Source organism: Panicum virgatum, chromosome 3N (assembly GCF_016808335.1).
Source record: "Panicum virgatum strain AP13 chromosome 3N, P.virgatum_v5, whole genome shotgun sequence".
NCBI classification, from domain to species: domain Eukaryota; kingdom Viridiplantae; phylum Streptophyta; class Magnoliopsida; order Poales; family Poaceae; genus Panicum; species Panicum virgatum.
This window is the reverse complement of record NC_053147.1, coordinates 1,543,241-1,563,503: the sequence shown is the minus strand read 5'-3', so window position 1 is coordinate 1,563,503 and position 20,263 is coordinate 1,543,241. Positions and strand designations below refer to the sequence as shown.

The window sequence follows — 20,263 nt, the reverse complement described above, 5'->3', positions numbered from 1 at the left end:
TAGACATGATTGCTTAGATTGTAAGGTGATACCTGGGGAGTGTGTTGTCCTTCAACACAAGCTTGTGGTGGCGGACTTTCGTCTTCGGGTACGTGTCCACCGAGACAAACGTGCCAAGATTGCGAGAACAAAGTGGTGGAAGCTTAGAGGGGAAGCGACACAAGCGTTTAAGGAAAGGATGATAGGTGAGGGGCCTTGGAAAGAAGGAGAAGATGAAGATGACATGTGGCTAAAGATGGCAACATGCGTTCGGAAGGTGGCCTCAGAGGTGTTTGGCGTGAGTAGGGGAGGCAAACAGGAGGGAAAAGACACCTGGTGGTGGAACGACGAGGTGCAAAGGGCTATTAAGGAGAAGAAAGAGTGTTTCAAGCGCCTCCACCTTGACAAGAGTGCAGCCAACATCGAGGGCTATAAATTAGCGAAGAGGGTTGAAAAGCGAGCTGTGAGTGTAGCAAAGGGTAAGGCGTATGATGACATGTATCAGCGGCTAGGCACGAAAGAAGGGGAGGAGGACATTTATAGGATGGCTAGGATCCGCGAGCGGAAGACAAGGGACATCAACCAAATCAAATGCATTAAGGATGTGACAGATCGACTGCTAGTGAAAGATGAGGAGATCATGGATAGATGGAGAGAGTACTTCAACAAGTTGTTTAATAGGGAGAGTGAGAGCCCTACCCTTGAGTTAGATGACTCTTTTGACGATACCAACAGACGTTTTGTGAGGAGAATTCAGGAGGTAGATATCGGGGAGAAGGCTATGTTGTTGTTGTTGTAGAGTGTATATTTATGTTTTTGTTCCTGTTTCGTGTGCATGGGTGCGCTTTTTTCATTTTTATATTAAAAAAACAAAATTTTAAAAATATATGCCGAATAGGGATATTTTCAAAAATGGGTGCCTGTCGCGACAGGATGCCTGTCACCCATCTAGTTGGCGACAGGACCTAAATGTAAAAAAAACTACATTTAGGTCCTGGCACCTAGGGCACATTAAACAATGAACTTGTAAAATCGATATAAAATCGTAGAAAAATCATAAAAATACAAACTCAACTGTTCTGGATTCTATGAAACAATATCTACAACTTTTGTTACATAAAGTTTTTCATTTAATCAATGTATCTTGCTCTATTTTAAATACTAATTTAATGCACTTTTATTTAAATCTCAAGATCCATACTTTGGATGCATGTCATCTTTGGCCAGAGTGTTGCATATGGTGAGTATAGGCTTGTACAAAATTGGTAGGCCCAGAAAACATTTCTAGAATAAGTTTTTAAATTAGATCTTGCAATATGTCTAGTTTAAATGAGTTATTTATCTATGCTGCTATACTGAGTATTAGAAGCCATAACTTTTACATTACCATTATTTTATTTCCTAAGAGCTATAAAAAAAATTTGGTAAATTTTAGATAAGAACAACTAGACCAAATGAATTATTTTAGATTTTTCTAGATACAAGAACTATTTTTCTTGATTTAGATACATTGATCAAATGAAAAACTTTATGTAACAAAAGTTGTAGATCTTATTTCATAGAATCCAGAACAGTTGAGTTTGTATTTTTTCCGATTTTTATACAATTTTATATCGATTTTACAAGTTCACTGTTTAATACGCCCTGGGGCGCCAAGACATAAATGTAATTTTTTTCTATATTTAGGTCCTGTCGCCAACTGGATGGGCGAGAGCCCACCCATTTTTGAAAATTTCCTTATTCGACATATATTTTTTGAAATTTTATTTTTTTAAATATAAAAATGAAAAAAAGGCGGAGCTCCCAGCCTCTTACATCGAATATAGGCTGGGCTGTATTTTGGCCATCTCCGCTCCGGCAGCTCTCCACCACCGCGATTTATCATCCTCCATTTGCGGCGGCGATGGCGCTCTCCTCCTCCCGGCCGCACCACCTCCTGCGCCCGCTCCTCCGCGGCTTCCACGCCTCTGCGCAGGCCCTGGCGCGGGCGGAGCCGCACGAGTTCTCCAAGCCTAGCGGCTACTTGGGCAGCTGGGAGCCCGCGGAGGAGCCCCGGGAGGCGTGGGCGCAGCTGGACCGGCTGCGGAAGGGGTACGCGCGCGACGTGCGGCAGCTGCGCCGCCAGTACGCATACGAAATGCAGCTGATGGAGGCCGAGCGGCAGCGGAAGGCCGAGGCGCGCGCCGAGGCCGCCCGCGTCGCCAACGAGGAGCGCAAGGGAGCCAAGGCCGCCGCGGCGCAGACGCGCGCGGCCGAGCGGCGCGCATTCGAGGAGGACTTCCGCCAGGCCCTTGTAAGTTTCCTTTCACCATCTCCTTCTCTGTTTCTTGCCCATCGTTCTCCCAGTTCGCCATTGCGCACAACTTGTTTGATCAATTGCCTCGTCCATTTGGACTTCCTACAATGCGAGTCTTAACGTTGTGTAAGTTGCTATGTTAGTTTGGGATTAAGAGGGCATCTGTTCATAGGCCTGCTTGTTTCAGCCATATTAGCTACAGTTCAGAAGCATGCATAACAGCACCATCTTTAGGACTCAACTGTCAAGCAAATTGAAGCTCAATCTGCAAAATATCTTTGTAACTGGGAAAAAGTCCACATTTGACCCCTCAACTATTGGATTTGTCCAACTTTGACCCCCAACTACGAAACCGGGCACAGTGGACACCCGAACTTTCAAAACTAGATCAATTTATACCCTGAGACTGATTTGGGTGGTATTGAGCTGACGTGGCGGTGGTTTTGACTACATTGACCATGACATGGCAGCTTTTCGCCTACGTGGCAGGGCCAGCGTGGACAAAGGGCCACGTGGGAGGGGAACAAAATTGCAATATGGCCCCTTCCGACCCTTGGCGTCGCACATGGCCAAGTCGCGCACGCGCCGGCCTTGACCGAGGTGCGGCGGCGCTGACCCGGCCAGGAACGCCTGGCGGCGAACCTCCTCGGCCAAGCCAAGGGCACCGCGGGGCTCAACGCAACATGGCGAACAAACGGGTGGCGCTAGAGCTCAAAGACAAAGGCGAAGCAGCGGTTAACGGCGACAGCGGCGGCTAGGGCTTGACCGGCGGCGGCGAAGCGACCGGCAGGCGCGAGGAGCGCAGATCTAGGGCAACAAGCGGCACAGGTAGCATCATGAGAGCCTAGGATACGCGGCGCGCTCCCTAATTTGGATAGCGCGAGATGGGAACCAGCAAAACCTGGCGGCGGCGCCATGCACGGTGGCGCAGGCGTCCCGGCGATGGCACGCGCACAAGCCAACAAACGGCACAACAAGCACCTACACAACCTAGTAGAGCTAGCCATGCGGTCGTATTGGAAGAAAATCAGCCTGAGCATAGGGCTCACCGTGAACTACCTTGCCGGCGGCGAGCGGAACAGGGCAGGGTACTCGGTGTCGATTCAAGGCACGAGGGCTTGAACAGATGGGTTAGGAATGGAGGTGGGGTGTGCACGGGGCTGTAGGCTGGAGGAATCGGCCGGAGCTTGCTCGGGGACGACGAATTTCTCCGACGATGGCGAATTTCTCTGACACCTTGGCTCGGTGGGGAAGCAGCACGACGAGCCTGGCAGCCCACGCCAGGATCCCTCTGCGCGCCACCACCGGGGAGCCTCATGCGCGCTGCCGTGGGACCGCGCATACGCCGCCGGCGAACCCACGCTGGAACCTCTCCATCTTCCTCCCTCTCCCATTCAGTCTCTCTCTTCTTCTTCCTCGGTTCAAAAACAGAGCAGACTCCACCGCTGCCGGACCAAATCCCGCCAGCCCAGGCCACCACCTCCTCCTACTCAGCCACACCCCTAACCAGCCCCTTCTGACACTGCGCAGGGGCGGTGCGCGGCGCACGCGCGGCGGCGCAGGCAAGCAGGCGCGGTGGCAAAGGCAGGCTCTGCCGGCGTAGCGGCCATGGCGGGCAGTGGCGCAGCTCGGTGCAAGCAGGGGGGCAGACCGGCAGTGGGGCGAGTGGGGCGGCGGTCAGTGCGGCCGGGCGGTGCCGCGGCGCTCTGTGGTGCGACGCAGGGGCGCGCGGAGGCGGCCCGCAGCGTGCGCGCAGCGGTGGCAGGCTGGCCGGTGGCGGCCGGCCGCGTTCCGGTCATGGCAGCGGCGAACGCGTCTATCTAGTGTGAGCACGAGCTACGCGAGAGCCAGACGATGCTATTTGTGCCATCAATCGAAGAAGAACGAGTTCGGAGGTGAGGTCTCACCGCCCTGCCCCGTCACCGGACTTGAGGACGTCCGAGCCACGCCACGCTCGCCCCTGCAATGCCTCCACGGGGGTTTGTGGCAGGGCCGCTGCTGCAGCCTGTATGGCATGGTGCGGGGTCGGTTGCGGAGGCCGAGATGGAGGTGGGAGGGGAGGCGGCGCTGGCAGAGGGGAACGGGGCGGGAGGGGAGGCCGATGGCGGCGGCAGGCGGAGGGGAACAAGGCGGGAGGAGATGCCGGCCGACGTGGCCCTCTCTGTCCACATCATCGGGTCAATTCCGGTCAACATGTGCCACGTCAAATGAAAACCACCAAAATCAGGTCCAGGTGCTAAAAGTGAACGGTTTTGGTAGTTGGGGTACTGATCTCAGACGGTTTTGTAGTTGAGGGTTAAAATTAGACCAACACAATAGTTAAGGGGCCAAAAGTGGACTTTTTCCTTGTAACTGAGATAAGATAACGTGCAGATGAAAGAAAGAGCTGAGAAGCTGGAGAGCTGGAGGAAAAAGGAGAAGCTCCGGGAGCAGAAGAAGGCGGAGCAGAAGGAGCTCTTGTGCAAGAAGAGCAGTGTGTGGCTTGCTGAAGATAAACTTGAAGATCAAATACTCGATGCTATCAAGAATACCACTCCTCTATAAGTTTGATTCTGTGAGGTGAGTTCTACTCCTTTTTTTTATTGTATCGTTGCTAACTTTTCTCATCTCTCTAGTTTTGAAACAAGAAGAGCATCCATGTTAAATTTTAAATTTTTTCTTTAACGTGTATGAAACAAAAAGTTATGCAGCCTAATGAAGTGGGCAACTTAAAATCAAGTTGTCTTAAATAGATGAAGTGCCTATATCGATTGCATGTCATCATTTAGATTGTATGAGATTTGTAGTCTTGATCCTACTTGAACAAAAGATTCCAATGTTCCATGAAAGTATTTAATGGATGCACTACTCTTCTGTATACAATTGTTAGCTCTTTACAAACTTTTTTGGCTGAAAGACTCTTTGCAAACTTTGCACGCCAAATTCGAAAATTGCAGCTAGGGAGTGGTTAGTGAGTGCACCAAATAGATAAAGTTTGAGGCATGCCGCCCCTTCGTGATAACTTGTTCATTGGTCAGGCACTCAAGCAGTGTTTTAAAAAACTGCCAGGTCAGGATATTCCCAAGGATTTATAATTTCAAGCTGCAAAGTATATTATACAAATGTTACAATGAACTAATCGAGGTTTCTGAGTACAGGTGTTGTAGCCAATGCCTGATTTTTCAGATCGAATCTGTAGCATTCATTTTCTCTACTCCTAAAAAGTCCCAATTGGGGACTCGTACGTCGCCCTCAATCCGCCTCCCCCTCGCAATGTTCAAGAAAACGCTAGGCGCTAGGCAGGCGCTAGCCTACTGACTAGCGCCTAGGAAGATTAAACGTAGATTAAACGTGATTAATCGTTTGTGTGTTTTTTTATTTTTTATTTATTTTTGTGCTGCTGAGAGCAAGATTAGTAGTAAGTACTAAGTAATACAGAGGTAGCACACATAAAGACTAGAAGACTGCAGACCCCGATCCAATTCATCAACCAACAAGGCAAGTATCACTAGCAGACATCCATGCAGTAGCAGTCATACAGAGAATAAACAATCCAGTGAAGGAGAAATTAACGGATTAACATGGGGAGAGATTGTAGGAGCACCTTGATTGGATCTATGTCGAGGAGTAGAGGACGCAGGTGTGCAGCAGGGGCGCATGGCTTTGCCGGCGACAACGCAGGGGACGGACCGAGGAGAACGCCGCCGCCTGCACCAGCACTCGATTTCCCTCCAGGATGTGCTGATTTCTTGAGCAGCTCCCTCGATTCCCCTCCAGGCCGTGCGATTTCTGGAGCAGGGGCGCAGGGCTCCGCTCGCTACCGGCAGGAAGCGGAAGAACAACAACGGGTCATAGCCTCGCGTGTGCGAGGAAAGAAAAGGTTCGTACCTATCTAATCCCTGCCGCCCGCTCTGTTTTGGCGCAGTCCGCCCGCAGCCCGCCCTTTTTTCCTGCTCGCACTTTCCGCGCGCGCGCGGCCGCCGCCCGACCCTCCCGCCCAGCGACGCCTAGCGTCGTTTTTTCACGCGTCCGCGCCGCCTACGCTCCGCCTAGTGCGTAGACGCAGCGTCTAGGCACGCCCAACGCTTAATTGGGCGCCTAGGCCCTAAACGAGACGTTAGGCCGCCGTCTAGCGTTTAATCTCGATTAAACGATGTTTAATCACGTTTTTTTGAACCTTGCCCCCTCGTCATTCTGCCGCCTGCGGATCCACACCATTGATTAATTTGCATCGCTATCAATCCTTGATTTGGCCCGTTAATCGGGATTAAACTTGGACGTCTGCTTTGTCTCGCGACTGGGCCCTTGTTATTAAAACGTCGTGAAAACGTCGTGAAAACGATGTTTAAACGAGTAAACGCCGGAGGATGTTGAAACGCCCGAGCGTTTTGCCAAAATCGCAAAAAACGACGTTTTATTCCGTTTTCACGTTCGTTTCAGACGTTTCAACGTTTTTACTCGTGAAATCTGGTAAAACGGCGTGACACGGGCGTTTTAGGAGTTGCCCAGTCCCCCACCCCTCTGTTCCCGATCTAGATCTGAGGGGCGGCCACCTTCTCTTTATCTCTGCGCTTGCCGCTTGCCCAGGCGCCGCCTCCTTCCTTTCTCAGCTTGCCCCGGCGGCGCCGCCTCCTCCCGGTCGCCTCCTTCGGTCCTTCCTCTCCGGGACGCGGCGAGGGACGCTCGCGGTCGCCGCGAGGGACGCCGAGCAGAGCCGGCGCTGAGCAGAGCCGCCGACAGGGGCTGCGCCTGCGCGCACCGACGGGAAGCCGTACCGGCGGTGTGGCAGCGGCGGCAGGGTCACATTCGGAGCCCGCGAAAAGGCGCTCACCCTGGCGCAAACTGCCGCAAGCCCCGCAGGCCCGCACCGGCGCCGGCTCCGCCGCTCCGGTACAGGTACGCGCCTTCCCGGCCCTCCCTGATGTGTCCAACATGCGCTGATTTGTTCCTCATCAAAGATGCAGAATTTCTTGCATTAGTTTTATCTAAGCTAGGCTTGTCATCGGATGGTTCCTCTTCATTAACTTTCTGCATGATCCTTCTCAAATTCGACATCATGTTTTGATTGTTTTCACCTCCATAAATTACCTCCCCAATGGTATTGGTGAGTCCAGTGATCCAGTCAGCTCATCAACTAACTGACTCCTCTCTAGAACAGCATTAGACAGATCACTCCTCTCTAGAACAGCATTAGACAGATCTGTTGTTCTATAATCTATACTTTAGCACTCCTAGCTAATTTCAGTTTATTTACAACTTCCAGATGCTCCTTTGATTTTTCTGTCATTTCTGCAATAGACTCAGCTAATGCAGTAGTACTAATGCTGCTATTGTGTGCTGTCCAGATGGCAAGTAGTGGCAATGTTGGACGAGCTAATGCATCTGCAGAGAGTTCTCAGAATGATGGATACGATCCGTTAAAAGATCCAAGAAGAAGGCCAAAATCTAATGACCCAGGATGGAAGTACGCCTATTATGTTGAACCTGGCAAGCGAGATTTGATCCAATGTGCTCTTTGTCCAAGAAAGATTAAAGGGGGAATCATTAGGGTCAAGCAGCATCTTGCTGGTGGAAGCACATAAATTCTTGTGTGTCCCAAAACCACACCGAAATCCAGAAAGAGATGAAGGCAGCTTTGGATGCAGGAAAAACTAAGAGGGACATACCCGTTTATGATGACTCAGAAGAGGGAGATGGAGAGGAAGATACTGTGGAAGTAATAGAATCATCTAGAGCAGGTAGCAGTAGTAGCTCAAGATCAACCAGCAAAAGAAAGGAATCAGCAAGCAAACCACCAACTGCACCATCATCGAAGAAGCCCATTAATGCTTTGCTACGACGTACACCCCAAGAGGTCGTAGCGGAGAGGCATGCCAAAGGTCCTTATCAAAGAACCATTAATGTATCAATGAAGCCCAAAGAAGAAAGAGATGTTGTTTGCATAGAGATAGCTAAGTGCTTCTATGAGTGTGGCGTACCATTCAATGTTGCCAACTCAAGACAGTTTGAGATTGCTGTAGAGTCCATTGCACAATATGGTTCAGGGTTCAAGCCCCCTAGTTTCCATGAGCTACGAGAACCATTACTTGCGAAGTGTGTCAAAAAGATAGATGGTGACAAGAAGAGGCATGAGGATGCATGGACTCAGTATGGCTGCACCCTCATGTCAGATGGATGGACAGATAGGAGGGGTCGCCAGCTAATAAACTTCCTAGTTAACAGCCCAGTGGGGACATTCTTTTTAGAGTCAGTGGATGCATCAAATGAGTCTCATGATGCCATGATGCTTGTAGACCTATTAGACCAGAGAATTAAGAAGATTGGTAGGGACAAAGTTGTACAGATTGTCACTGACAATGGTGCCAACTACAAGGCAGCAGGTAGATATTTGGTTGAAAGGACTCCTACATTATTTTGGACCCCTTGTGCTGCTCATTGCTTGGACCTTATGTTAGAGGATATAGGAAAATTGAAGGATTTTGCGAAGCCTATTACACGTGCTCGTCATGTCACAACATTTATATATAGGCATGGGAGAATTCTTAATGAGATGAGGAAGTTCACAAAAGGTATGGACCTTGTGAGGATGGCTGCTACTAGATTTGCCACTGCATTTCTCACCTTGAGGAGTTTACACAAGCATAAGGATGCATTGAGAGCCTTATTTTCTGGTGATGTTTTTACTCGTTCCAAAGTGGCTAAAACAGAGGCCGGGAAAAAGGTCTATGAAATTATTTTCTCAACACAATTCTGGAATTCAGTTGAGGACTGCCTTAGAGCTTCTTTACCGCTACTTGTGCTAAGATTGGTAGATGGTGATGAGAAGCCTGCCTTGCCTGAGGTGGCAGCAGCTATGAATATAGCAAAACAAAAAATTTCAGCATCATTCTCCACTCAAAACAAGAAAGCTTGTCTCAATCGCATCATGAAAATTGTTGAGAACCGTTGGGTGAAACAAATGGATACTCCTTTGTATGGAGCAGCACTATATTTGAACCCTGGAAAATTCTACAAGATGAAACAGAGTGATGATGATGGCTATGTTGGAGAGCTAAGGGGTTGCTTCAATGATGTGCTTGTTAAAATGGTGACAGATGACGACCTTAGAGACAAAATTGATGGTCAGGCTGTCCTTTATGAGAACCAAAGAGAATCATTTGCAAACCCAATGGCTATAAGGAACGCTCAAACAAGAAGTCCAAGTGAGTATTCTAATACTTGTAAACTTCCAATATCTATTTCAGCAACATGTAATTTGTTTTCAGCATCTAAATCCCAACTTATTTTCTTATTTAGTTGACTGGTGGCTTGCATATGGTGGTAGAACCATTGAGCTCTATAAGTTTGCAAGGCGGATTGTTAGTCTTTGTGCTTCATCATCCGGTTGTGAGCGAAATTGGAGCACATTTGAATTTGTAAGTTAGTTTATATCCTTACATTACATGACACTACTCAATTTTAGTTGTTACCTCCTTATTTATTGAGTATTGCTACTTTGGTTGAAACTTGTAGATGCATACCAAGAAAAGGAACAGGCTAGAGCATGAGAGATTGAATAATTTGGTGTATGTTTCATACAATAGAAAGATGGCCGCTAGGTTCCAAAAAATGCGTGAAGAAGGAAAGAACTTTGATCCTTTAGTTCTTGAAGATTTTGATTGGGACAATGAGTGGGTTGATCCATTAGCTAATTCAGCACCTATTGGGGGTGATCCTCTTTTCACATGGGACCATGTTGATCAAGCCGCTGGTGCATCTACACAACTTCAAGGACGTAATTTTCCTAGGCGAGCTCATGGTAGTCATGTGTCAAGAATTGTTCAAGATGAAGATGAAGATGACACTGATGTGGGTGAAGAAAATGAGAATGATGATGATTTTGTGCTTGATGACCTTGATATGGATGACGATGAAGCAACAAACAATGGTGGCAATGGTGAAGAGGAAAGGAATGATGATATCGGTCTTGATGAATTAGATGATGGTTTTTGAGACATCATAGATGGGAGATTGAATAATGCTTGTGTGCTTATTATTGTGCTTGACTGCTTGTGGTTGTGGATTTGATTTGCTTGCTTATGCACTTGTGCTTGTGGACTTGTCATTCTACTATTTTATTTTGTTGTTCGCTTGATTGCTTTGGTTGTGAACATGTTATTTTGGAACTATTATTATGTGAACCTACATTGGTTGTTTGATATTTAACTAGTTGTTTGGTATTAAACTTAGTATATTGTGTGAATAAATTATTTATATTGATATTTTCCTATATTATTTGTCACGATGTTTAAATGTTCGTTTAAACGTTTACAAGACGAAATCTGCCTCTCCAACGTTTCAACGTTTTATCGTGCTAATAACATGGGACTGGGTGTTTCTGGCCGTCCGCATACCTGCGTAGATGCATCAGGCGCCATCGATTTGTTTCTCACGCACTAGGTCAATTCTCGACCCGCCGCCTCATCCCTTCCATCGACAACGCAGCTCCGCGGCAACTGCGATCAAGGAGCCACGGCAACTGCAGCTGACTCCTGCGCCACTGACCCGAGGCGATCGCCGGCGCACTGAGGCTCCTGCGCCGGCGGTCTCTGCCTCCTTTGTCGTTGGCCCGAGGCGATCGCCGTCGCCGCAAGGCTTTTGCGCCGGCACCCTAAGGCTCCTGGGCCGGTGGTCTCTGCCTCCTTCCGACCTCCTGCGCCTCAAATCCGACAGATTTGGCTGCAACACGACACGGGTAAGTGGTAAAACGGAACCCCCACTACCTCCTCGCTCTGTTCCCCCACTCCTCGAGCCCTCCCATGCCCTACACCACTGGCTGCGCTCTGCCGCCGGCCACCATGGCCTGCGAAGAACGGTCCCTGGAGGTATCTTTAATTCTCGTGGTTCTGGTTGTATCTTGGTGGACTTGCTTTTACAAAACGATGGAGCCCAGCCATGATCAGGGTGTTGTCAGTTCATGAATACTATCTGCTATTAAGTTTTCTGAACTAAAAGGTAATGCAGCATATCTGAACATTCAGTTATCTCAAGGGAAATGGAATGCAAAACGGTATGCAGTCCCATGTTCAGATTTCTAGCAGAATGACGCTTAGCTTAGTGAGCATCTGCTATAGTTTTTTTTATTAAATCAGTGCAATTCACTTCTCTTCCCTGCAAGATTGTGACCTTTTTATACAGACATGTCTTCCAGTTAGCATAACGTAAGTGATGACTGAATATTGGAGTGGTAGTATACACCTAAATTGGTTTTGGTCTAACCTCAAGCCTGGTTCCGTTAGAATGTTCAGCTGGTCCTTAATGTAAATATTTGGCCATTTTTCAAACTTAAAACTTATCGTAAGCCTGCTGAAATATGACTGGATTGTATAAAAAAAAAACATGGACAGGTGAATATGAGGGCAACTGTATGGCACGGTGACAGTTTTGAGCCAGTCACTTGCGAGATGATAATATCACAATATCGAGGTTCACAGCATGGGCAGATTTGCATTCTGATTTTTTTAATGTATTTGCTACGCTGACAGTTTCCCTTCTTGTAGATTCACTATATATTTGTTCATTTTTCATATTAAGTTGGTTTTTATTTTATTTGAACATAATTTCAGCCTCGGTTTGTATAAATTTTGTGATATTTGACAGCCTGTTTGCTCAGACCCTGAATGTTTCCTAATATGAATTCAGGCAAGGTGAAAGGCGTGCCAAGGCAACCATTCGGTGACTTGACGAACATACCCCGTGCCGATAAGTCACTTAACGCAGTTGGATTGTCCATTATTGTGATGTCATTCGCGGTTGAAACAGTTACATTGATCTTAATCCTGTACAGGTTAAGCGGGTAAGGGACCGATGGTCTGCTTCGTTAAGTTAGGCGCAGAAAAACGAACGCTCGCTGCAGGAGACTATTGATCTTACTGGTATGCACCTCAATTTATGGCCCCGTAGCTGCACGAAAATACGGTCATGATAATAGTGATCATTTGTCTATTCCTATATATAATTATTTCATCACGTGTGGTATGGTGCTTTCATTTTTTTTTTTTGAGCAGGTTCATGGGTGGATTATAGCTATTTTCGCCAGCATCTTGGAGTCAACAAGGGTGGAAAACGCACGCTAGATGTTATCTTTAAGCCTATTAATATCACAATTTAGAGGAACCTTTCCATCTTCATGAGCTATCGTGTGAAAGCATATAGTATTAAGTTACTTGATTTTATGTCGATGACAATTTTCAAAATTACAAGATTTCCAACTAGCAACTACTCAGAAGTGTTATTACTCTGTTCTTCATGAGGTTCTACTCATGCTGTAGTTACTCACTGTATTCCAAGGCCAGAGGCCCAGAGCACGTGCAGATGTGCCTATTATTTTCTTTCTTGTGCATAACTCTTGAGTTATATTGGTATATAACTATATATGTTCAGCAATTGGAGGACAATGACCTGTTCAAATGTAGGCTATGAAGCTTGGCATGAACTATTCCTGAAATGATTTTCTTCTCTCCAAAAATATTGAGATGACGTAGGTTTGGTTATGCTATACTCAAAAATTATTTTTATAAATATTTAACAGAATTATCTGGAAAATAACATTCTCTTGTAGGATATATGTCACCTGATTTTGTGTTTTCATAAATGTTATCGAGATATCAATAATGCCATCAAAAAGGCCTTTTAGCTATCATCATAAATTGTTGCAAGAAGGCCTCAGTTCAAGAATTCAGATTATCTATACACAATGGTTTGCTGATTTTCTATTTTTGTAATCTTCATCTGTTCCATCACTTTGTTTTTTCATTCACAGAAGCAACAAAATGTGTCTCACTGGTGGTGGTATGGTGGCACACCAGGAGCGGCGCCACGCGCAGCAGGAGGGGCTGCGGCAGGTGGGGCAGATGGCGATGGCTGGCAGTGACGGCTCCAAGATGACAAGATGGAGCGCCGCCGCGGCCACACCAAGGAGTGGCAGGACTGCAGGAGAGGTGCCGCAGCAGGCGGCACGGACAGTGGTGGCGCCGTGGCGGTGCGAGGAAGGAGTGGACCTTGGACGGCGAGGAGTTTGACTAGGACGCGGTAGATTTGGGCACCATGGACGTTGATTTGAAGGACGGGGTGGTACTGATGGATCGCGGCCAATGATTCTTAATCTGGTTCATTTCATCACAGATATTATATTTCACTAAAGCTTTACTCCATAGCATTAATTAACGTAAATGACGCCATAAAGGCAGATCCCATGACTGGTATTGGTGGCAGAGCCAGGAGTGAGGGCACGTTGCCATAATATCTCCCATAACGTTGATGATCTAATACATATTTCATTAATTCAAATTGTAATTGAATATTTTTAAAGGAACTTTGGAAACTACTTCCTGCTAACATTAACTTAGGCGCATCATAGAAAATGATACAAGATAGATTTTGTTGGTCATGTATCCGGGACTGGATTTTATTGGTTAACTATCTTAACAAACATTTTTTAATAATTTTTTCAAGTTACATGTTATTATGATCTTTGTATTGGTTAACATTAACTTAGGCTCATCATAGAAAACATTTTATTGGAAACTACTTCATGCTAACATTAACTTAGGCGCATCATATATTTTTTTCTTACCCGTAGCAACGCACGGGCACCAACCTAGTTAAAATAGAATGTAGAGTGGACATTGATCAAATTAGGAATATTATTTTTGCAATACAGCTTGGATGAGAATTGCATGGCTAAACTCTTATTAATAGATACAATATATGCATTTTGGTTTTAAAATTTCTACGATTCGCCACTGATGACCACTGGGTTTGTATTTTTCTTACTTGCATCCGCTCGGCATGGTTTTGTGGTTGTCACCTTGTTGAAAGGCTTTATATTCAGTTTGCTTGGGATTTAATAAAATATGAAATTGTTGTTTGCTCAAGACGTCAATTGCGAGTTTCTTTAAATATATCACAATACCGTTTCTTCTTCTTTTATGATCCTTTGTTCGTTAAGATGTTTATGATATGGGGCAATTGCGTTTCTACCCTTATTTTGAACCCCAATTGCGATTTTACTCTTATTTTCGTTGACTTTGCATTTTTACCTTTACTGTTTCAATACGAAGCCTCTGTTTACCCCTATTCGTAACACCGTGAGGTGCATCCCGAATAAAACAATTAATAAAATAACAAAAATCCTGCGAAAAGACAAATATACCCCTTATCCTCGTCTCTTCTCCTCCAAGCAGATCTGAGCCCCGAGTTCTCTCATCCTCTCCTTTCTCTCAGCTATGGGGGCGGCGGCCTGAGGCACTGCGCTGCAGATCCCGGCTTGGGGGTGCGGCCAGCAGGGAGCTCCGCACGCAGCTTGTAGGGCGCGCGGCCTACCCGGCCTGCCCTGGTGGCAGGGCCCGGAGTTCTGTGCGGCCTGTACGGCGCGCGGCCCGGCCAGCGAGGGTGCGCGGCGTGTGGCCTGACCAGTCAGCGCGCGGGGCCCTACAGGGCGCGGCCAGCGCTAGCAAGGGTGCGCGGCGCGGCCAAGGCGGTGGCTCGCGGGCGGCGGCGCGTGGGCAGCGGCCTGCGCGTGGCTCCGCGTGGGCGCGGACAGAGAGGGGCAGGCGGCTTGCCAATGTTGTCTTTGACATTGGCAAGCCATCCACCTCGGCCTCAAGCTTGTGGCTCATCCATTCCTCGACTCTGAGCAGTGGTGCCTGAGAGAAAGTGCCAAGGTGCCTGTAACCAAAATAGATTTCAGATTACCAAGTTTCCTGCACTCAATATGCTTAAACATATCTGTTTTGGAAAACCAGTGAGCACACAGTTTGCTTGTACAATGATACAAAAAATGCTGGAGGAAAAGAAGTGCATGCGATTTCAGATTTGGCTTTTATCCATACAGACATACTGCCACTTTATACAGTCTACACTATACATTTTGAAGGAGCATACGAATGGAAATTCTGGCACAGTCTGTTAAAGGAGAATTTTATCAAATGTATGTCATAACATACAAATTTTTTATACCATAAGCTAACAAATATTGCGAATGCAAACTACAGCGAGATGCAACTGAAGACATGCTTGTCTTTTGGACATGTACAATGGGGATGTGATATGGTGGTACATCTCTTTTGGATATGTATGATTGGATGTTAGCTATCTATACATATGTATGTGGTTTGAACTTAGTTATGTGTTAAGATGCTGTCCAAATTATGTCAATTTCTTGTTCATATTGTTATTGGAATGTTGCTGCAATATAATAGCAAATAAGGGTATATTCACAAATTCTTAAAAAAGTAGGGGTATATTTGCAAGGGCAAAATTATCTTCTTTAACACTGTTAGGTGCTGTTAACGGAGTAGGGGTAAAACGATGCTTTATTTTGAAACAGTAGGGGTAAGAATGCAAAGTCAAAAAAAATGGGGGTAAAATTGCAATTGGGATTCAAAGTAAGGGTAGAAACGCAATTGCCCCTTATGATATTTGCTTGAACTCAGCTATTAGATTGCTGGTAAGATGGTTTTTTTTAAGACTGACATGCATCAATATTTTCTGTTATGCAGGAAACCAATGGTAGCATGTGAATCAGGAGGGACATCACAAAGATGTATCTGTCAGTCCCTCCGAGGACTAGTTTATAGGCAGCAATAAGATTATAAGAATCAGTATAGGTTTGAGATGTAATGCCATCTGTTTCTTAGTTAGACCGGATCACATCAAACTGCTTGGAGAGATGGCTTTCCTCAATTCTTCACCGAACAGAATGCTTTGGCTGGGTGCACTCAGAATTTCTACTGCCCAAAGTTGCTGCCCTTCTTCTTTCCCCCTGTGGATTAGGGATAATGATTCGCTATTTGTTCTCGTTTGCAGCGGCAGAGGCAGCGGTGGGGCGGGAGGGGCTCAAGCCCCCCTACCGCTGTAATCTCTATGAAGCCCCTCCTAAGTCTCTTCTACAAATTTGAGAAGGAAGAAGGAGGGGAGGGGCTAGAGGAGGAAGAAGGGGAAACAGCCCCTCCTGCCGTGATTCCTGACTCCGCACTGCTGGTTTGCATAAACTCTTGGCGCATCTGGAAGAAAGGACGTTGCGGTCGAGTCATATGATTTCCCATTGGCAGTATTTTTCTTGTTAGTTCCATGAAGGACTATCATCCATACTATTAATGATTGTCCTCTCTCTTTTTTTTTAATTGTCGAGGCTTCGTGCTGCTACTATTTTGTCCTAATTCAGGCCACTGCAATCAACATGCGAGAGAAACGGGATGTGATGACTGATGAGAAGGTGAGCGTGAAAAGAAGAGGCAAAGGGCAAAAGCAAAATGGAGCAAAAGCGCCGCATGATGCTTCCATGAACCTTTGTTGTCACGCCGCGAGAGGACCATGATTTCGCCCCCAGCCCTGTGTACTGTGTTCTCATTCTCAAGATAAGATAAGCACAACTACTGTACCATTTACATGCAGACACTTCTCCAGTGGTAAACTTTTTTGCATCTTGATGGTCCATGCCTTGCTACCAATACTTTAGAACACTGAAATTTCTGTGAAGGATCGTACAGCTTGCAAACAAGTTCAGGCCTATTTGCAACATTATTTCCTTCTGTTATTCCTGTGAAATCATCGTGTTTCCGAAATTGCCTTTGTGAAATGGAGCTCGGTCCGTGGAGCTGCATTGTGGTGTGATGGAGAAGCCTGCTCTGCTCCACTCCACCCTAGGCCTAGGGGGACCTATGGGCAGACAGAAACAGAGCAAAAGCGAAAAGTGGAAGCATCCAGTATTGACAAGCCTGGCACTGGGCTATGGCCTGTCCAAAGAAAACAGTGCTGTGAAGAGGTCCCGGTTCAACACCTCCCGATTTCAGAAATCATCAAAAGCAACGGTTGTTCTCTTGTTCCAATGCAGATTGATGGGAGCAGCCAGCCAAGATCACTCATGGGCTTGATTGAGTAATTCCTCCCTTTCCTCCATGTCAATCTTGTAATAGCCCCAACAACACTCGCATTTGCAAGCAGCAACAATGGCGCTGCAGTTCCTGCTGCGTTCCATGGGGTTCTTGGCGATCTTGGCGTGCCTGAGCTTGGCAATGCCGGCGGCAGCAGCTGCTGCTGCCACCGTGCCGCAGCCGGAGCCCGAGGTGAAGCCGAGCGACACGGACGCGCTCACCATCTTCCGCCACGGCGCCGACGCGCACGGCATCCTGTCCGCCAACTGGAGCACCGGTGACGCCTGCGCCGGCCGCTGGACGGGCGTCGGCTGCTCCGCCGACGGCCGCCGCGTCACCTCGCTCGCGCTCCCGTCGCTGGACCTGCGGGGCCCGCTCGACCCGCTCTCCCACCTCGCCGAGCTCCGCACGCTCGACCTCCGCGGGAACCGCCTCAACGGCACGCTCGACGCGCTCCTCCGCGGCGTCCCCAACCTCGTGCTGCTCTACCTCTCCCGCAACGACATCTCCGGCGCCATCCCCGATGCCGTCGCCCGGCTCCCGCGGCTAGCCCGTGTGGACCTCGCTGACAACAGCCTGAGCGGGCCCATCCCGGCGGCGGCGCTAGGCAAGCTCACAGGCCTCCTCACGCTCAAGCTCCAGGACAACCTCCTAACCGGCCTCCTCCCCGACGTCTCCGCCGCGCTACCCCGCCTCGCCGAGTTCAACGCCTCCAACAACCAGCTCTCCGGGCGGGTGCCGGACGCCATGCGAGCCAAGTTCGGCCTCGCCTCCTTCGCCGGCAATGCCGGTCTCTGTGGGCCCGCGCCGCCGCTGCCGCCCTGTTCTTTCCTGCCGCGCGAGCCCGCTCCGACGCCGCCATCGTCCGTGCCTTCCTCCATGGTGCCGTCCAACCCGGCGGCGTCATCCTCCGTTGCTTCGTCTTCGCCGGCGCTGGCGACACCGGAGTCGCTCGGCGGGGCTGGCAAGGGAGGCTTGAGCCCCGGCGCAATTGCCGGGATCGCCGTCGGCAATACCCTGTTCTTCTTTGCTCTGGCATCGCTGCTAGTGGCTTGCTGCTGCTGCGGGCAAGGCAGCGGCGGCGAGCCTGCAGCCAAGAAAAGAAAGAGACGCGGCCGCGTCGGCCTGGAGGACGGAGACGGCGTGCTGTTCGGCCACCTCAAGGGGGAGCAACCGGCTCGTCCGGGCAGCGCGGGCAGGTGCAGCGACGGCGGCGACAGCGACGGGGCGCGCAGCAAGCTGGTGTTTTTCGGGGCGGACGGCGAGGGCGGGGACGACGACGACGGCGACAGCGATGGCAGCGCCGAGAGGAGGCCAAGGGGCGGCGCGCCGTTGACCTCGCACCTGCAGGAGAGGCGGAGCAGGTTCCAGCTGGAGGAGCTGCTCCGTGCGTCGGCGGAGATGGTCGGGCGAGGCAGCCTGGGCACCGTGTACCGCGCGGTGCTGGGCGACGGGCGCATGGTCGCCGTGAAGCGGCTGCGCGACGCCAACCCCTGCGCGCGCGAGGAGTTCCACCGGTACATGGACCTCATCGGCCGCCTCCGCCACCCGCACCTCGTCCCCCTCAGGGCCTTCTACTACGCCAAGCAGGAGAAGCTCCTCATCTACGACTACCTTCCCAATGGCAACCTCCACGACCGCCTCCACGGTAGTATCATCTCTGGCGATCTTCTTGCCGACGACAATCACTTGGCACGTTGCGTGGTCCACCTGAGCCTGACACGAATGTTCTTGCTCTGCTTGACTGATTCAGGGCACAGGATGACGGGCGAGTCGCCGTTGGACTGGACGACGAGGGCGAGGCTGCTGCTGGGCGCGGCGCGCGGGCTGGCGTGCATCCACCGGGAGTACCGCACGTCCGGCGTGCCCCACGGCAACATCAAGTCCACCAACGTCCTGCTCGACAAGGACGGCGCCGCCCGCGTCGCGGACTTCGGCCTCGCGCTCCTCCTCAGCCCGGCGCACGCCATCGCCCGCCTGGGCGGCTACATGGCCCCCGAGCAGGCGGACAACAAGCGGCTCTCGCAGGAGGCCGACGTCTACAGCTTCGGCGTGCTCGTGCTGGAGGCGCTGACCGGCAAATCGCCCGCGGCGCAGCACCCGCACCCCTTGCCGGACGGCAGGGACAAGAAGAGCAGCGCGATGGCGGCGGCGAGCCTGCCGGACTGGGTGCGGTCGGTCGTGCGGGAGGAGTGGACGGCGGAGGTGTTCGACGTGGAGCTGCTCCGGTACCGGGACATCGAGGAGGAGATGGTGGCGATGCTGCACGTGGCGCTGGCGTGCGTGGCGCCGCAGCCGGAGCAGCGGCCGTCGATGGGCGACGTGGTGAGGATGATCGAGAGCGCGCCGGTGGACCAGTCGCCGATGCCGGAGGAGGACAGGGACGTCTCTGTGACCTCGCCGTCCATCGGCATCACCACCGACGACGGGGGTGCCAGGCTCAGCTACTAGTTGTGTTCAGGCAGCCTCACCGTTGGTCTGTCTGTTGTTGACTGTCTGTAATGCAGTAGTATTTGGGGCTTTGGGCCATCCATGGTTTGGTATAACATTGTGATTTGTGAATTGTGATGCTCAAGGCCATACAATTTATTTGGGCCGTCCGATTTGTTGGAAGAGCTGGATTCAGTAGTGGGCTAGTGATGGGTTGCCAGTTTTGTGATGCATTTCTTCCTGGAATTAGCTGACGATTGACAACTGCATTTCTATTGCTTGCTCCGTCTACTCCCAACCCAAGACAGGAAGGAGGGTGGTCAATCATGAACAAGGTAGACGACCAGGATTCCTGTAATCCTTCTCTTGTTCCACGTACAGAGCAATCCGTCCGGCCAAGCAGAATTCGATCACGGTACGCTGCCATTGTTAGCCCTGCCTACTTGGACGGAGAAAAATGCCTGCCTTCTCACCTGCTCGCCAGCAACGTTTGTGTTAGACCTTGGCAAATGTCGGGTCGGGTTCGGGTCGGGTCAAGGCCGGGTCACGGGTCGCATAGGACGGCCCGCGCCCGACCCGTACCTATCACCGGGTCGGGTCGGGTTGGCCCGTGCACCCTGCGCGGGCGTGTCGGGTCGGGTTTTTTGGCCTTTGGGTCGGATTT

The 20,263-nt window shown here is 49.6% G+C and overlaps 3 protein-coding genes across 6 annotated transcripts; all 3 read left to right on the top strand.

The window, feature by feature from the left end:
• The first annotated feature begins 1,802 nt into the window (after positions 1-1,802).
• On the top strand, positions 1,803-13,619 carry LOC120663565 (caldesmon-like). Of its 3 annotated transcripts, XM_039942428.1 has the most exons (5): positions 1,803-2,272; positions 4,649-4,834; positions 10,739-10,988; positions 11,936-12,168; positions 12,301-12,690. In XM_039942428.1, exons 1-2 carry the CDS (start codon positions 1,883-1,885, stop codon positions 4,817-4,819), a joined length of 561 nt encoding a protein of 186 aa, XP_039798362.1. In that variant the 5' UTR covers positions 1,803-1,882; the 3' UTR covers positions 4,820-4,834; positions 10,739-10,988; positions 11,936-12,168; positions 12,301-12,690. The 3 variants fall into 3 exon arrangements, with proteins under 3 accessions (XP_039798362.1, XP_039798363.1, XP_039798361.1); XM_039942429.1 differs by lacking the exons at positions 10,739-10,988; positions 12,301-12,690 and adding an exon at positions 13,056-13,619; XM_039942427.1 differs by lacking the exon at positions 10,739-10,988.
• LOC120663564 lies at positions 7,096-10,523 on the top strand. Of its 2 annotated transcripts, XM_039942426.1 has the most exons (4): positions 7,098-8,380; positions 8,810-9,456; positions 9,551-9,669; positions 9,767-10,523. In XM_039942426.1, exons 1-4 carry the CDS (start codon positions 7,878-7,880, stop codon positions 10,244-10,246), a joined length of 1,749 nt encoding a protein of 582 aa, XP_039798360.1. In that variant the 5' UTR covers positions 7,098-7,877; the 3' UTR covers positions 10,247-10,523. The 2 variants fall into 2 exon arrangements, with proteins under 2 accessions (XP_039798359.1, XP_039798360.1); XM_039942425.1 differs by having other exon boundaries at positions 7,096-9,456.
• Positions 13,620-16,985: 3,366 nt separating the features above from the next.
• On the top strand, positions 16,986-19,832 carry LOC120663563 (leucine-rich repeat receptor-like protein kinase PXC1). Its single transcript, XM_039942424.1, has 2 exons — positions 16,986-18,817; positions 18,923-19,832. Exons 1-2 carry the CDS (start codon positions 17,245-17,247, stop codon positions 19,618-19,620), a joined length of 2,271 nt encoding a protein of 756 aa, XP_039798358.1. The 5' UTR covers positions 16,986-17,244; the 3' UTR covers positions 19,621-19,832.
• Positions 19,833-20,263: the final 431 nt, after the last annotated feature.

Bases quoted from the DNA above. Each gene is read 5' to 3' on its own strand.
- LOC120663563 (XM_039942424.1), top strand. From the start codon at position 17,245: ATGGCGCTGCAGTTCCTGCTGCGTTCCATGGGGTTCTTGGCGATCTTG. The intron at 18,818-18,922 runs GTAGTATCATCT...TGACTGATTCAG, and splicing joins CCTCCACGACCGCCTCCACG to GGCACAGGATGACGGGCGAG.
- LOC120663564 (XM_039942425.1), top strand. From the start codon at position 7,878: ATGAAGGCAGCTTTGGATGCAGGAAAAACTAAGAGGGACATACCCGTT. The intron at 9,457-9,550 runs GTGAGTATTCTA...TTTCTTATTTAG, and splicing joins CGCTCAAACAAGAAGTCCAA to TTGACTGGTGGCTTGCATAT. The intron at 9,670-9,766 runs GTAAGTTAGTTT...TGAAACTTGTAG, and splicing joins ATTGGAGCACATTTGAATTT to ATGCATACCAAGAAAAGGAA.
- LOC120663565 (XM_039942429.1), top strand. From the start codon at position 1,883: ATGGCGCTCTCCTCCTCCCGGCCGCACCACCTCCTGCGCCCGCTCCTC. The intron at 2,273-4,648 runs GTAAGTTTCCTT...GATAACGTGCAG, and splicing joins AGGACTTCCGCCAGGCCCTT to ATGAAAGAAAGAGCTGAGAA.